Consider the following 15,719-nt stretch of genomic DNA (forward strand, 5'->3'; position numbering starts at 1 on the left):
TGATATTATAGACATTGCTGACTCCTTTTATTGTTGAAACCATTTCTGGGAAAGGTTGACCAAATAAGGTAAGGGCTAGATTCAGCCTGATGATCTACTGACTGTCAACTCCAATGGCCATGCTGCTGTCACCAGTGTTTCCCCCACAGTGATGACGGAGCCTCTCCTGCTTCTCGAGATGCTATGACTCTTTGGCATATACATCTGTCTAGTTATGTTTTTTAACTGCTTGCATCTTTCTCAAACACTTATCCTTGTCAACATTGCCTTCTGACAGTGTACGCTCCTTACGTAAGGACTTGAGTTTATGATATTTGTCCAGTGCCTAGGCATGTATGCAAACTGGCTTTTGTAAACTGTTTTGAATTCTGAAGTAGTAGATTCGATAGAATGCAAACTAAAGTGACTTCAGGCACCAGGAAGTGGCGGATCCTAAGAAAATTTGGATATATGGGACTGAAACTTCAATGACTCTTCCTAAAAGACTACATTTTCAAGCATTGCAAAAAGACTGTGGCCAAACCAAACATGTGTCATTTGAACCTATTTTATAGGTTCATTGGTTTGCAACTTCTAATCTAGAGGCTATATATCCAAATGGTTAGAAGCTAACAATTAGGTTAGAGTCATACCACTGAGGACCAAAACATGGTCCTACCACTTCCTAGCTATGTAATCTGAGGAAAGTTTGTAAACCTGTATTTCCTTGGTTTAGTTTAATAAAATGGGAATAATTATACTACCTCCATTATATATAAAATTATTTAGATTTTAATTGAAATGATATATTAAGATAACTAAGAATATCGCCCAAATATTAACTATTTTTATTGGTATCCCAGACAGCTTCTTCACTATTTCAATAAGAAAATTGAATCTCAGGGTGACTGACACATTCAAAAATCCTATGGCAGAGCTTATATTATCACCCAGAACTGTAGATTCCAGGTCAAGTATCATTTCCTTTGTATCAGTGATTTTCAATTTTTTTTTATTAACAGCAGAAACCTTCTTACTTTTTACTCCTAAAATATTTTACAGAACTCTAGTATAAGGCAGATTTGAGTGGTTCTGCTTGATTAAAACAGAGTTGAAAGACTAGAGCCTCACCCATTGTCCATGACCTCCCTTACCACCCTTCTTGCAATCCTCATGACTCTGAAGATTCTAAAGAATAATGTGAAAACCATTATACTGAAAAGTTTGAAAAACCATAAATGAAGATCTAAAGAAGGTATAGGTCCTTCTTGGCATGTGTGAGTTTTCTCTTGTAAGACTGTCTGTCTCTGTTAGCACTAACACTACCTTTCAGATATAAAAATGAAAAATGAAGGTGGATGAATCACTCGAAGCCATGGAAAATGATACCCACCAAAGCCCCTTGTACCCATCTTGCTGTCACTTAACAAGGAACAGAAATCATGAAGCCCACAATTTATAGCCTTGTTCCGACACAGCATTGTTTAACATTGCTATAAATCAAGCTTTCTCTCTACCATTTCATAAGTCATGGTAATTATTCTGGGTCCCAGGGAAATAAGAAGATCTGCTGTCTTACAAGCCTTCCATTTTCTTACAGGACATGCACATCATCAGCACAGATGAAAACCAAGTGTTTGCAGCCGTCCAAGAATGGAACCAGAATGACACCTACAACCTCTATATCTCAGACACTCGTGGGATCTACTTCACCCTGGCCATGGAGAACATTAAGAGCAGCCGAGGTCTAATGGGAAACATCATTATTGAATTATATGAGGTATGTAGCCAAGATTATTCTGCACCTGGATCTGCCCCTCTTTTTCATGACCTTTTTTTTTTTTTTTTTTTTTCTGAAGCTAGAAATGGGGAGAGACAGTCAGACTCCCGCATGCACCCGACTGGGATCCACCTGGCACGCCCACCAGGGGGTGATACTCTGCCCCTCCGGGGCATCGCTCTGTCACGACCAGAGCCACTCTAGCACCTGGGGCAGAGGCCAAGGAGCCATCCCCAGCGCCCGGGGCCATCTTTGCTCCAATGGAGCCTCAGCTGTGGGAGGGGAAGAGAGAGACAGAGAGGAAGGAGAGGGGGAGGGGTGGAGAAGCAGATGGGCGCCTCCCCTGTGTGCCCTGGCCGGGAATCGAACCCAGGACCTCTGCACGCCAGGCCGACGCTCTACCACTGAGCCAACCGGCCAGGGCCCATGACTTTTAATTGTATGAACAACAAGTGTGGGGGTCAAATAGTCCTGAGTCAAATTTCAGCTCTGCCGCTTAGCAATTGTATGACTTGGGCAAGGGTCTTAATTTCTCTGAACCTCAATTCCCTCACCTGTTTATCTAATGAGGTTGTTTTGAGAATGAGAGATAATGTTTGTGAAGCATCTAGTGTGGTGATGGGCTCAGTAAGCCTTCAATAAATGATATCTAAAGTCAATGTTCTTGTAGGTATGGGCATAATTACAAGTCAGAAATGAAGGTACTTGGCCTATGTGATCTCTTATGTACATTTTTTAACTCTGTGCTTTTTTTTATGAACTGGGTCGAGGAAGTAATAAAATCATTTGTAAAATCAGAATAATTTAACTTTGTGGAGCTCAAACATCAGCTGTATTGCTTGTAAAAGTTTTATGAACGCACTTTATGGGAAAATAAAAGCAAACATCAATGATGGATTTGAGGATTTCCCTAAAATGCCACCAAATGCCAACATCTGCACATGAAGAATTGGTCTTACTTACATTGAGTTTTTTTTAATATGATTACTTTTAAAGAGTTTACACTTATAGTCCTTTTTAAAAATGTGATCAGTAGTTAAAGAATAATTTATCTAGGAAATCAAATGACTCCAGATAAGAACTACATTTAAAAACTAATTGTTTCAGCGGAGGACCTGGGTTAGATTCCCGGCCTGGGCACACAGGAGAAGCGCCCATTTGCTTCTCCACCCCTCCGCAGCGCTTTCCTCTCTGTCTCTCTCTTCCCCTCCTGTAGCCGAGGCTCCATTGGAGCAAAGATGGCCCGGGCGCTGGGGATGGCTCTATGGCCTCTGCCTCAGGCGCTAGAGTGGCTCTGGTCGCAACATGGCGACACCCAGGATGGGCAGAGCATCGCCCCCTGGTGGGCAGAGCGTCGCCCCATGGTGGGTGTGCCGGGTGGATCCCGGTCGGGCGCATGCGGGAGTCTGTCTGACTGTCTCTCCCTGTTTCCAGCTTCAGAAAAATGAAAAAAACAAACAAACAAACAAAAAAAAACTAATTGTTTCAGTGACCCTAATGATGTAGTGCTCTTTTATACCTCTAGTGAGAAATGAATGTGTCCTTTGACAGTCCTGGCCTCAGTGAAGGTACTTGATTGACTACCTTGATATGATGGATTGATTTGAGCAAAGAAAGCATGTCTCATTATTCAACATGCACTAGTGACTGGTGGTCAGACCTGTGTAGGCTATGCTGGTGGAGGTCATTGATTCATGCAAGGACAAGGTGTGTATTGTGGGAGGTAGCCTTGGATGGTTTGGATGAGCTGCTCCCTGGTGAGTTTTTCTCTTTGAGGAGTGGCATTGACTCTCAGCAGGGTCAGTGCAAGGGGTTCTGGTTTATAGTAGTCTCTTCTGAGCAGCACCTGTCAAAGATCCAGCATCTCTATACTGGAATTGAAGTTGGCTGCTCAGTGACTGGTAGTGATGGAAACATACAAGATTCTAGTTCTTTTAATAGGATTTAAGGAGGATTACACAAAGGTAGGGGGTGAGTGGAAGTATATTTAAAAAAGGAGAGAAGTGAATGTCATTGGTTGTAAAACAAAATCTTTAGAAACATCCTGATTTCCTAAAAAGGTAGTTTGACAAGTGCTAAAATAATTTCTTTAACAATAAGGTTTATTTGGATAATGCTCCAGACATCTTCCTAGAGTTATGAAAACTGCTAACCATGACTAGAATGTATGAATGGCTTTGGGAAACTTCTATTTCCATGCCTCTAGTCATACCAGGAAGAAGAAATGTATCTTTGTTATTGGGTAACAAGTCACAGCCTGTGAGAAGGTTTGGATGAATGTTCTCAGGACTGAGGCCATTCCAACCAAGTTCCTGTTTGCTCAAGTGAGGTTATAAAGATAAGAGAGTTATCCATGCTCCTGTGGCCAGACCCAAGAGGAGGGTAGACATTATTGCAGATGGCCTTTCAGTTGAAAAATCCCTGGAACTCTGACCCTATTGATGATGGTGAGTATGTTTGCCATGATGCTGTTCTTTCCTAAGGGAGCCTGTAACTCCTTGGTCATTTAGAACAGTGAGATACTCTGATCTAAAGTGGAACATAACTCAAAATGAACAAAGGTTGAATAAAATGGAGATCACACATCAGCTGTATTGCTGTTTTAAAAAGTTATATAGAAGGAAGTGCGCTTGCTAATACTGCACTCTAGACTTTTATCCATCCATCCAGTAACAGGAAGAAATAGTAAACAAAAGATCTCCTGTGGAAACCTGTTTCCATACCATCACTTTGAGGTATGGAAGATGTGATCTTTTGCAGGCAGATCCCCAAAGTAGTAGGTGTGGAGATGAGATGCACATGCCTAGTTCTTTTTTCAACATTACCAATCATTATCAGATCTTTTTTCCTGGGGAGGAAGAAGTGAAGATGTGGAAGGCATTCCTTATGTCAAGAAGGGCATGAGCCAAGAATTGGATGGGTGGTGTAGATTTGTAAGGTTGTGAACTAGCCAGTCTCACTGAAAGGAATAGAGATGCTTGTCAGGTAGAAGAATAATTATGGGATAAATAGCTGGAGTTCAGATTCTGGAAAGCATTTAATACAAGGAAATAAATTCAATCCTGACACTATCTGGACCAGGAACAACATATTGAATGTTTTTAGAAGGTGTTGTTATTTTGTACCTAGAGATACTTTGTGTGATTTGGAGACAAAACTCAATTTAATTGGTCTCTAGAGGTCATTAGACTTTTTAACCTTCTTCCCTGGAGATTTTCATAGAAACTGAGATTGAGTACCATATGGCCAATTAACAGACTATTATTTTGCTGGACTCTGAATGCCCTTGAGTAATGCATCTGGGAAAACTAGTAAGCTTTTCACATGCGATTCAGCTAAATTAATACACTTTCATGGAGTGTGTTCTGTTTGATGAGATGAGGCTGGGACATGAAACTGACAGTCTACTGGAAAGATATGTAACTATGTGAGGGTAGTCAGTGATCATGGTCTAACTGTTCTTAATATTATGATTTCCCATGTTGTGGGATCACTAAAAAGGAAGGTTAAATTCTAACTTGAGGAATTCGGGGGAACTTGTAGATGAGTCGGCTTGAAGAATGAATGTTGGAGCTTGAGAGAAAGACATACCTGGTAGAGTCCCACCATAAGAAGGGAAGTGGAGTCTGATGAGTAGAGATCTATTTTAATAGAATATTGAGTAGCTTTGGGGAATATTTGGGTTAAAGGGTGCAAAGATACCAGTAAAGAACTTGACTGAAGACCTAGACGTTTATTCTATGGGCTAATATTTTTCTGTTTTTTCCCTACACCTATATACCTAGTGAATGGTATTTTCATGCATGATAGAGTTCCCTATTTCAAGTTAATGCATAACTTTATATGATAATATAACAGGATAATAAATGTGTATTTCTTGTCTGAAATGTCAGATTTGCTTTTAGGTATCACAGATGTGAGTTAGCTTGGGTATCATGACCATGGCCACTTAAACTTACTCTTACATTGCTCCATATTCCACATGACCTCTCAAGCCTCTTTCTGACAATGGAAAGAGGACGAAGAAAGCAAGAACTAATTTGAGAATTCACATGACAGGTCTTGGCACTGAGAGACCTTGGAAACCAATGGGGATCAACCCCATTAAACTCAATAAAACCTAATAAGGCAAATACATTGTCGTTTCCTAGTCTCTTGGAGTAGTCCACTGCTGTACAGTCTCTTGCTTGTGCTGTCTTTAATCCATGCCTCAAAGTACAATATTGTCCCAGATGTGATGATGTAATCAGGGGAGAAAATAATTACTGAAGGCCAAATAATAATCAATCTCTTATTTAAGGTTTCAGAGCCCATTTTATCAAAACAAGGCTGGTGTTGACTATGAGTATAGTCATATACTCATGGTGCTCACCATTATTCTTATGACACTCTTTTTACATAGAGCTCTGTTATGGGTTCTTCACATCCCTAACTATAAACTCTATTCCTTCTTAGTTGCTTTCCACTGATGATAAATCAAGAAACAAATATTCTCTTTAACACCCTCATATATAGTATAAAAATATGCTCTGAGCTGCCCGTGTGATGGATTTTCTTCAATACTTTCCTGAATATTAAGCATCCAACTTGTAACTCCTTATTATAACAATAACAGCATACCAAGCAGTGGTTTAGACAGGCATTGTTGAATAAATATATAATACGAGATACATATGCACTTTTTAATTTTCTGCTACCCACATGAAAAAAAAATAAAATGAAACAGGTAAAATTAATTATAATGATAGATTTTATTTAACCAAAATATCCCAAATATTGTCATTTCAGTATATGTTTGATTTGAGAAACTGCTGAGATACTTTATACCATACAAAATCCTGGGTGTATTTTACACTTCCCACACATCTCAATTTATATGCTAAGTTTTTACCAGAAATCCTTGATCAGTATTTACATATCATAAAATTTACAGTGGAAAAAAGTGGATTCACATACCCAAAGTTATTCCAAATACATTTAAAGTTTACCAATAACAAAATCGGGCATCAGTGTTTAAATTGGTTAAAATTTAAATAAAATTATAAATCAGTTTCTTGGTCTCCTTGGCCATATTTCAAGTAGTCAACAGCCAGAGGTAGCTAGTGCCTATGGTATTGGACTGCACAACCCTTAAAAGCTTATATACTTTAGTCTTGTTTATCTATCACAATATCCCTTTAATGTAGGCACCATTTCCCATTGTGCCTATGAGAAAACAGAGATGTAGAGAATTGAATTACATGGCTCAGGTGACACAGCTAGTAAATGGTGACACTACATTCAAACAAACCCATGTTGATTTGACTAGAAAGCCCAGGCTCTTTCCATTATACCTGTATATTTATTTCACATTCCTTTTTATTTATTGAGGTATAATTTATATACAGTAAAATTTATCCTTTTGTGGTATACACAGTTCTGTGAGTTATGGCAGGGGAACACAGTTGTGTAACGACCACCACAATCAAAATATAGAACAGCTCTATTATCCAAAATATTCTCTCTTTTGGCCTTTCTGAACTCAACTCTCCTCCCACCCAAAGTCATCGGCAAATAATGGTCTCATTTCTCTCTTTCTCTCTCCAGTTTTCCTTTTCTGTAGTGTAATATGAGTAGGATTAGATAGTAGGTATTCTTTAGAGCCTGGCTTTTCTCACTTAGAATGATGCATTTGAGAATTCAATCATCTTCTTGAGTACCAATAGTTCCTTTTATCACTGAGTAGTATCCTATTGCTTGGATGCATCATAGTTTGTTTATTCATTCACCAGTTTAAGGGCATTTAAGTTGTTTCTAGTTCTGCATGATTATGAATAAGATTTCTATAAATATAACATGAACACAGTATTTATTTCTTACGGGTAAATACCTAAGAGTAGGATTGATAGGTTGAATGTGAGTACATGTTCGTGAAGAGCCACCCAACTCTTTATAAAGTGATAGTATCATTTTGCATTGCTGCCAAAAATTGTGAGTGTTCTAGTTACTTCACGTCTTTACCAACACTTGGTATGGTCAGTTGTACATGTGTGTGTATGAGTTTAGCCATTCCAATAGAGGCATAGCGCTACTTCACTGTGGGGTTTATTTTGAAATTCTTCATGACTAATTGTGTTGGATGGATAGCAGTCAACTCTCCAAAGCATCCTTAGTGCTCTGGTCTCTTTGCCCATCTCTCTGACGTTTCCTTGTTTTCTTTGTCCCTAGTATTTACCTTCCACCCTCTGTTTTATCTTGATCTTAGGTGACCCTTTCTTTTGGCCAGGTGGACAGCTGCTGATAGCCTCCACAGGGACATTTTTTCCAAACTGACCTTCATCAGATTCTCACCATAGGTCTGACTCTAGGGATAGTCCAAAGCAGACCATGGTAATTGTTTTTCTCAGCAGAGCCCTGGTGTTCTTGTCCTGAGGGCCAAGGGAGGTGAGCGGTAGACAGCCAGGCCACCTGGACTCAGGGCTCTGCCAAGGGGCCACTGGCAGTTTCCCTTTGTAATTCAAATTGATTCCCAGAGGGAAAGAGTGCTGTCAGCTTTGACACCTTGTGCTCCCCCTTCCGTGGGGCCATCACCAGCTGGTACCCTTCTCCTTGAAATACTGAGGCCAACAGCAGCAGCCAGGGTTCTAATTTAAAACAACAGTGGGAGGAAGAAGGTTTAAGGCAGATGCCAAGGACCTCCTTGGATGGAGAAGAATTAAAATGTGTGTTTTCATTATCTAATTCCTTTACATTGTGTATAGCGCTGGTGAGTTGTGTTTCCTGATATATACGTACCTACATGTGTACACATATATGGGTATAAGTCTACTAAGCTGTGACATAAATATATTTTATTCTTGGGTTGTATTCAAAAGATTTGAAGTCTGTTGGCCTAAGGTACACAGAAACAAAGTGACCTCCAAACCTGTAGTCCATTTATATAAGAAATGGAGCCAGGAATGCATTCAGTAATAATGTAAGGGCTTTGACCAATCCAAACAGGGAGGGGAAGTGTTCTGGTTCTTTCAGACACAAGGGAGATGGCTGTGGCATCGTGTGCCTCTGCAGGAGAAAGGCCTTCGGGGCTACAGGTGGGTTCCCTGTCCCTCTGCAGGCCTCTTTCCTGTACCTTTGCAGTCTCTAGTGTCCTGATTCTGCTCTCAGAATAGGTGGGACTCACAGAAGATGCTCATCTGGGTTGTAGAGCTCTCAGTGGGAAATCATGGTAGTGACTTATCCTGTTTGTCAAACATGCTCACCCAGAAGAACACAGGAGGCACTGAATGGCTAGAAATTCATGCTGCAATGCATCATGCTGGAGGCAGGGCAGGGGGTGGCAGGAGACCCACAGGCGCCTGCTTGGGAGACTGAATTGGAATCTCTGTTTTCTTCCGGCAAATGGAGAGCAAGGCCCTGGATACATGTTGTCTCGGGGGAGAGAGTTCTTGAGGAATCATTATCTGGTGGCTATCTAGTGGCCCAAAAAAACCAGCAAAAGGCAAAAGGTTCTAAAGAAACACAAATGAGGAATAATTGGTGATTAGGTTGAAGAAAAACACCTTTGCAGTTGGTCTTAAAGACTGAGCTGATCTGAAGGCCTCATGGCTCTTAGCTGAACATGTAAGACTAGAAAGCCCGGCGGTCATACGAAATGACCGCTGTTCTAGATATTATAAATTGTAATTAAAATGATTTGTGCAAAGGTGTCTGCTAATTCAAACTGAATTACCCAGGGCAGGCAGCGAGGACGCCCCTTTGCTTACTCCCCAAGGGGTTTCCCCCTTCTACTTGCTTAATTGCTTAAAGTAGAGTGCAATGAAGGAAACCACTGGCGGTACATTTCTTAAGAGCCACTGCTAGCTCAATAAATAAAGGTGATTTAAATAATAAAATGTTAATTCACATGTCAAAGATCTCTTTGTACACAACATTTCTTGTGTAGATCTTTCCATCATTTTTAAGCTCGCCTTGCAGAGGACCATCAATTATTTTTAATTTTACATCCATTCTTTCACAAACTCTTGAACAGGCAACATAAAGTTGACCATGTCCAAATGTAAGCTCAGGTAAAAAAATGCCAACACGCTTAAGCGTTTGGCCCTGAGACTTATTGATGGTCATAGCAAAGGCAAGTTTTACAGGAAATTGTCTACGTCTCAATTGAAACGGCAACCCTGTTTGAGATGGAGCCAAATAAATTCTTGGAATGACATGTATTTCATCTTTAGAGGAGCCAGTCAAAGACTTAGCTATTATGACATTATTTTTCAATTGAAGAACCTCTAGTCTTGTATCATTGCAAAGACCCCTTCTGGTGTTAAGATTTCTTAACAGCATAATAATTGCTCCAATCTTTAACCTCAATTTGTGAGGTGGCATGCCAGAAGGCGGGACTATTTGAATGCCGTGGTAACTTCACCCCATTGGCTAGCACAGTTATGCAAGCAACCAATAAGCTATTGGTGACAGACAGACACTTAAGCCGCATATAATAAAGATGTCAGTCTTCCTGAAATGGCACTGACTTGACGCAGCTAGGGCAGTGAAGGTCCCTCCGGGGAAGGGCATTGTGACACCTCTTCCCCTCCCACTCATCTTGGCTCTTGGCTTCTCTCCTTATCCACCCTCTGTTCATGTTGGAAATCTAATCAATTCCATTTTTGGCCACTGGTCCAATTCCCCTGGCGATGTCCTCTGTGGAGAATTCTGTTCTCCTTCTGACATTCTCTGTCCATTTGTTTGTTTGTTTGTTTGTATTTGGGTTGGCATTCTTTTCAAGGCCAATCAGGTTACTAAAAAATTTACTTTTTTTTTAATTTTAAAAAGACTTCTTCTTTCATCAACTAAATTATGCCATTAAAGACATAAAAGAGCCTGACCAGGCAGTGGCGCAGTGAATAGAGTGTTGGACTGGGATGTGGAAGATTCAGGTTCGAGACCCTGAGGTCGCCAGCTTGAGCGTGGGCTCATCTGGTTTGAGCAAGGCTCAACATCTTGAACCCAAGGTCACTGGCTTGAACAAGGGGTTACTCAGTCTGCTGAAGGCCTGTGGTCAAGGCACATATAAGAAAGCAATCAATGAACAACTAAGATGTTGCAACAAAAAACTGATGATTGATGCTTCTCATCTCTCTCCCTTCCTGTCTGTCTGTCCCTATCTGTCCCTCAATCTGACTCTCTCTGTCTCTGCCACACACACAAAAAGAAAAAAAAAGAAATAAAAGAGCTTACTTCTGTGGACTTCTTCCCTACTGGTATCCTCTCACAACTGCAGTAAATCTCAGTTACCCAAGATCCTTAAAGAACAAGGAGGTGTACGATTACAATTTTAAGATCTTTATTACCCAGGAAATCTGCCATTAACTCTTTTGTTTATAAATATTTAAACTTGGGGTTACCTTTTAGCTTTGGAATATGCTGGAATTGTGCAGGAAGTCCAGAGTATCTTTTCATTAATTTTTTTTTTGACACAGCATCTTGTCCATTTAAAAAGCTGTTGTTATTGCCCAGAGAGTAAATATAGTGAGAATTAAAGTTGAATGAGTCTGTACATGCTCCAGAACCCTTCCAGATCATACATCTCTTCTAATCCTCCAGCTTCTTGTCTTGTGGCAATGCCCCCTTCCCTGTAAATATTATGGGTGTGCAAATCCCAACCATGTGGACTCTGACCACAGTGCCTCCATTGCTTTCTGCACTCTGGCCGGCCAACCGAGGGGAGAAGGCAGGAGCAGGGCTGATCCTGCCTGTTCCAAGTGACCCTGGCTGAAACCCAAAGATGAGATGGGAGTTGTCCATAGTCACACAGTGAACGAGTGACACAGCGAGAGGTCAGTTCCAGGTCACCAAGCTAAGACATCTGCCCGAAGTATATCTACCTCTGCTAACTAGGACAGCTCCGCTTCCTACTTTTATCCCTTGATGCCCTGAAAACCTGTTCACAAACCCCTCCTGAGCAAGAAGGGGTACTCCTTCAGTTGTATCAGCCCCTCCCACCTCAGCAAAGCTAATCATTAAGAATAGGGTACGGGGGGACAGAGTGGAGAAATATGTAAAGTGAGAAGAAGCAGGTGGGTAAGAGGGCAATAGGACTTCTGGGTTGGCGGGTGGGTGGTGCGGAGATAAACTTAAACTTCTCTGAGAGACCACATGGCATTGAGCATGTCTCAGCACATTCCTCCTCCTCTCTGACATCCTGGGGTAATGCTAAGGCCTCCTCCAAGACTATAGGCATTTCGGCAAAATGGTTCTCCATCTCTCACCCTTTTTCCTAGGTAGCAGGGATCAAAGGGATATTCCTGGCAAACAAGAAGGTGGATGACCAGGTGAAGACGTACATCACTTACAACAAGGGCAGAGATTGGCGCCTTCTGCAAGCTCCAGACGTGGACCTGAGGGGAAGCCCAGTACACTGCCTGCTGGTCAGTGACCCAGTCTCTTGAGAAGTCCACAGGGCTGGCCGGTTACCTGGGGAGGGCGTTGGGGGCGCTCTTCTGTCAAGGCAGCATGGGAACTTGGCTGGTGCTGGGCAGGGATTTTCTACAACTCCCTGGTGTGACTCTGTGGACTCAGACTGCCATCCTGCCTGGGTGGAAAGTTCAGTTGAATATCAGAGGCTTTTACTGAGAAAGTACTATGTGATCTAGCTCTTAGTAAGATAAAGAAAGGAATAAGAGAAAGTACCTATGTTCCAGGGTTCCAGATAGCTTGGCAGTGGCAACACACCTGTTGACTGATGCTGATATGATACAGTTTGATAAGTGTTTGATGGATGTCAAGGTAAGCAAAAGTGGTCGTGGAAACCCAGGAGAGGTCAGCCTGGAATAATCTATCAGCATTCCCAGGCTCCAGCAGAATGGAATTTTGGGGTAGGAGCTACTGAGGATATGATGTCTAAGACGCTATGTCTGCTCTCCTGTGCAATTCTAGTTGGGGAGGGAAGATAGATAATTAATAGTGACAGTCACAGCCTCAGTCCCATCTTAAAGAAGACCTGTGTGAGAACTTCTTCTAAGGTCCCAGAAATGGTTATGTTTCTCCTTAACAAAAAAGTTACTTTTTGCCACTTATTTAAAAGGTTTATTAACTATTTAATCATACTGTTTACATTATTTTAAAAAACTTGAGTGGTAAATGGGGCAAACATGGCCTTTCTCCTTCTATAGTATCAGCCCAACTTCATGCTTCTTGCTCAGGGGTACTAGGAAGGTCAAAGACAAATGCCTATCTAGCTCTAAAACCCGGTCACAGCATGATTCCCTCCTGAACCAGACTTTACTCATGGCTTTGTCTTATTTCCTTAACTAATTTTCTACTTTCCCCAATTTCATCATTTTCATATTTTATATATGATATATTTATACATCTCTAGAAAGCCTTTAAAAAACACCTAAATAGTGATAAAGATGTAAATAAATAAAGAATGGAAACTTATATGAGTTTTAGATAATGGTTTCAAATATTTTAAGTAAAATTCAAGTGAAATTATAAACAAGAACTGAATACATAAAATAGAAACAGAGATCATCTGACTGAAGAAGAGGGTAGGAGACATAGAGATTGCGCCTCTTAGCTTCCCATTTTCACCTCTCCCGGTGGGGTCCCTCAGCTCTAAGAAGCAGAGTGTGATGGCCAGGATCAGCTCTGGAAGAAGGTCAGTGTCATCCTGTGGGAAAGAGTGAACAGGGAGGCTTCAAAAAGCCTGCCATGACCTGGATCCTGATGGATGGGATGGGTGAGAGAAGGAGAGGGGACAGCATACGGTGTGATGGGAGCAGGGCCAGGTGCTCAGGGCAGCTTCTGATGCAAATTTGTATCGGCAATCTCAGGTGGGGGTGACTCCTGCCTGAAACAAGGCGTGTGGCTCATGCCCAGTCCTTGCTGTTTCCAGAAGCCTGACGTCTGGTGTGGCAGAGGCATCTGTCAGGAGTTTCCTGGACTAAAGCTGTTTCTTTCTTCTCCCCTATAGCCCTTCTGCTCCTTACACCTGCATTTGCAGACCTCTGAAAACCCCTATTCCTCGGGAAGAATCTCCAGCAAGGCCACAGCCCCCGGACTTATAGTGGCTACAGGTAAAGAAGGAGTTCCCTGGGCTTCATCCTCCCTGGAGCTGCTGGAATATGTTTATAATCTCTTTGAATTCATTTGAGCATCGGAGGAAAGCTGTGGGCACTCTCCCCAGGAAATAGGGTACCTGGATCCCCAAGGCCATTGTATTAGAGTAACCCAGAGAAGAGCTCAAGACGCCTGTCACTTCTAGGTTCCCGTGCCGTCCTGCACAGTCACAGCGCAGCCCCCTGTGCCCAGCAAGTGCAAGTGGCCAGAGTTCTTCTTCAACTGATTGATCAAAAAGATGATTTATAACAGGAAGTTCTCACTTTGAGGAAATGTGGCCTAGGAACTCCTCACTTGCCAAATAAAAGTTGGTGTAGTTCTCTTTTTTTAAAAATTTTTTATTTATTTATTCATTTTAGAGAGGAGAGGGAGAGACAGAGAGAGAGAGAGAGGAGAGACAGAGAGAGAGAAGGGGGGAGGAGCTAGAAGCATCAACTCCCATATGTGCCTTGACCAGGCAAGCCCAGGGTTTCGAACCGGCGACCTCAGCATTTCCAGATTGACGCTTTATCCACTGCACCACCACAGGTCAGGCAGTGTAGTTCTCTTTTTACACAGAGGATTCTTCGGGAAGGGTTTCACCCCAGAGCTCTTTTAATTATGAGGGCTCTGGTGCATGTCAAGGTTTGTTTGCGCATGATTAACCACTTGGCTGAGAGCCTGGGGGAAAGGCCTGGAAACTTAAGGTTGCATTGTTGAAACTATTGTCCACAGAACATCAATCAGACATGAAGGTAAAGCAACTCCTAAATGAAAATGAAAGTCTCTGGGGGAAGGTGCTCTGATTAGCATCCCTCTGATTTCCATACACCTTTTTGGGAATCCATGATGGCGTGAATCAGGGCAGGCCTCTAATCTTAGAAGTTCGAGCTCTGGCTTCCGGCAGCTTTTTGCTAATGAAAATGGATAGATTCACAGCGACTTTCCGAGATGCTGCATTCTGTTCTGTCTCATCCCCCCTGAAGCTGCCCCTGCACAAACTGCTCTCCTAGACATGGCTTCATGGTTCGAGCCCAAGCATGTGAATTTGAAATACCAGCAGGGCCCAACCTCTCTAATCTGATTGACCACTGACTAGTGTAGCCTTCTGCCATTTCAGTCAACTGCTCTCCGCCCCATCGGGCTGGGACCCACTATGTTTAACACCACCTGACTGCAGAGAGCACAGCACAGCGAGATGAGGGCGGGCTCTATTGCCGTTCTCCTTGCTTGGGGAGCGGTGCCCATGCTCTGTGATGCAGGGGGTACCCCTTCTGACTCTAGGACTGCTGTACCCTCTGCCTCCCTCAAGGTCTACTGGAGGCCCCGGACTGGAGTAGGAGCAACACTGGAAAACAATAAACATAATTAAAGTTAATTCTATTTAAATGTGTGCTATGTAGCCAGGCTTTCTTCTGTGTGGTTTCCCTGCCCTGAATGTCAGTGTTTTTGTTGGCAAAGTGGGCATGATGGTGGCGACATGATAGAATGGAAGGAGTAGGTGAAGCACTGGGTTTAAAGGGCCCAGAGCAGTGCCTAGGACACATTGCATCCTCAGAGCATGTGCCCTGTTATCCTCATTAACAGTACAGGATTTAAAACCACTGTTTCATAACAGAATACGATCGACTCCTCTCCTTCAACAGAACCCATAAATTGTATGTGTACACTTGCACACGCCGAGTGAATGAATACACTTGTTAGTCCCGTCGTCCCGCTCGGCAGGCTGAGCTCTGACAATTACTAGCCTCGTGAATTTGGTTAGTTCTTTAACCTCTGGGCTTCATTTTCCTCACCTGTAAAGCAGAACTGTTTTCTGTCTTGTGAGGGCGTTTAAGAAATAGAGATAGAAGTCTGTCTACAAGATCCGCAACGTGCTCAGAGCACA

The 15,719-nt window shown here is 42.2% G+C and overlaps 1 protein-coding gene across 1 annotated transcript in view; it reads left to right on the forward strand.

Annotated features, from left to right (window-relative positions):
• SORCS3 (sortilin related VPS10 domain containing receptor 3) overlaps positions 1-15,719 on the forward strand; it is a 620,103-nt gene that overhangs the window by 503,057 nt on the left and 101,327 nt on the right. Inside the window, exons 9-11 of the mRNA XM_066239920.1 lie at positions 1,580-1,759; positions 12,013-12,159; positions 13,707-13,809. Of these exons, the coding sequence (XP_066096017.1) occupies positions 1,580-1,759; positions 12,013-12,159; positions 13,707-13,809 (430 nt within the window). The remainder of the gene's footprint in view (positions 1-1,579; positions 1,760-12,012; positions 12,160-13,706; positions 13,810-15,719) is intronic.

This window comes from Saccopteryx bilineata, chromosome 7 (assembly GCF_036850765.1).
Source record: "Saccopteryx bilineata isolate mSacBil1 chromosome 7, mSacBil1_pri_phased_curated, whole genome shotgun sequence".
NCBI classification, from domain to species: domain Eukaryota; kingdom Metazoa; phylum Chordata; class Mammalia; order Chiroptera; family Emballonuridae; genus Saccopteryx; species Saccopteryx bilineata.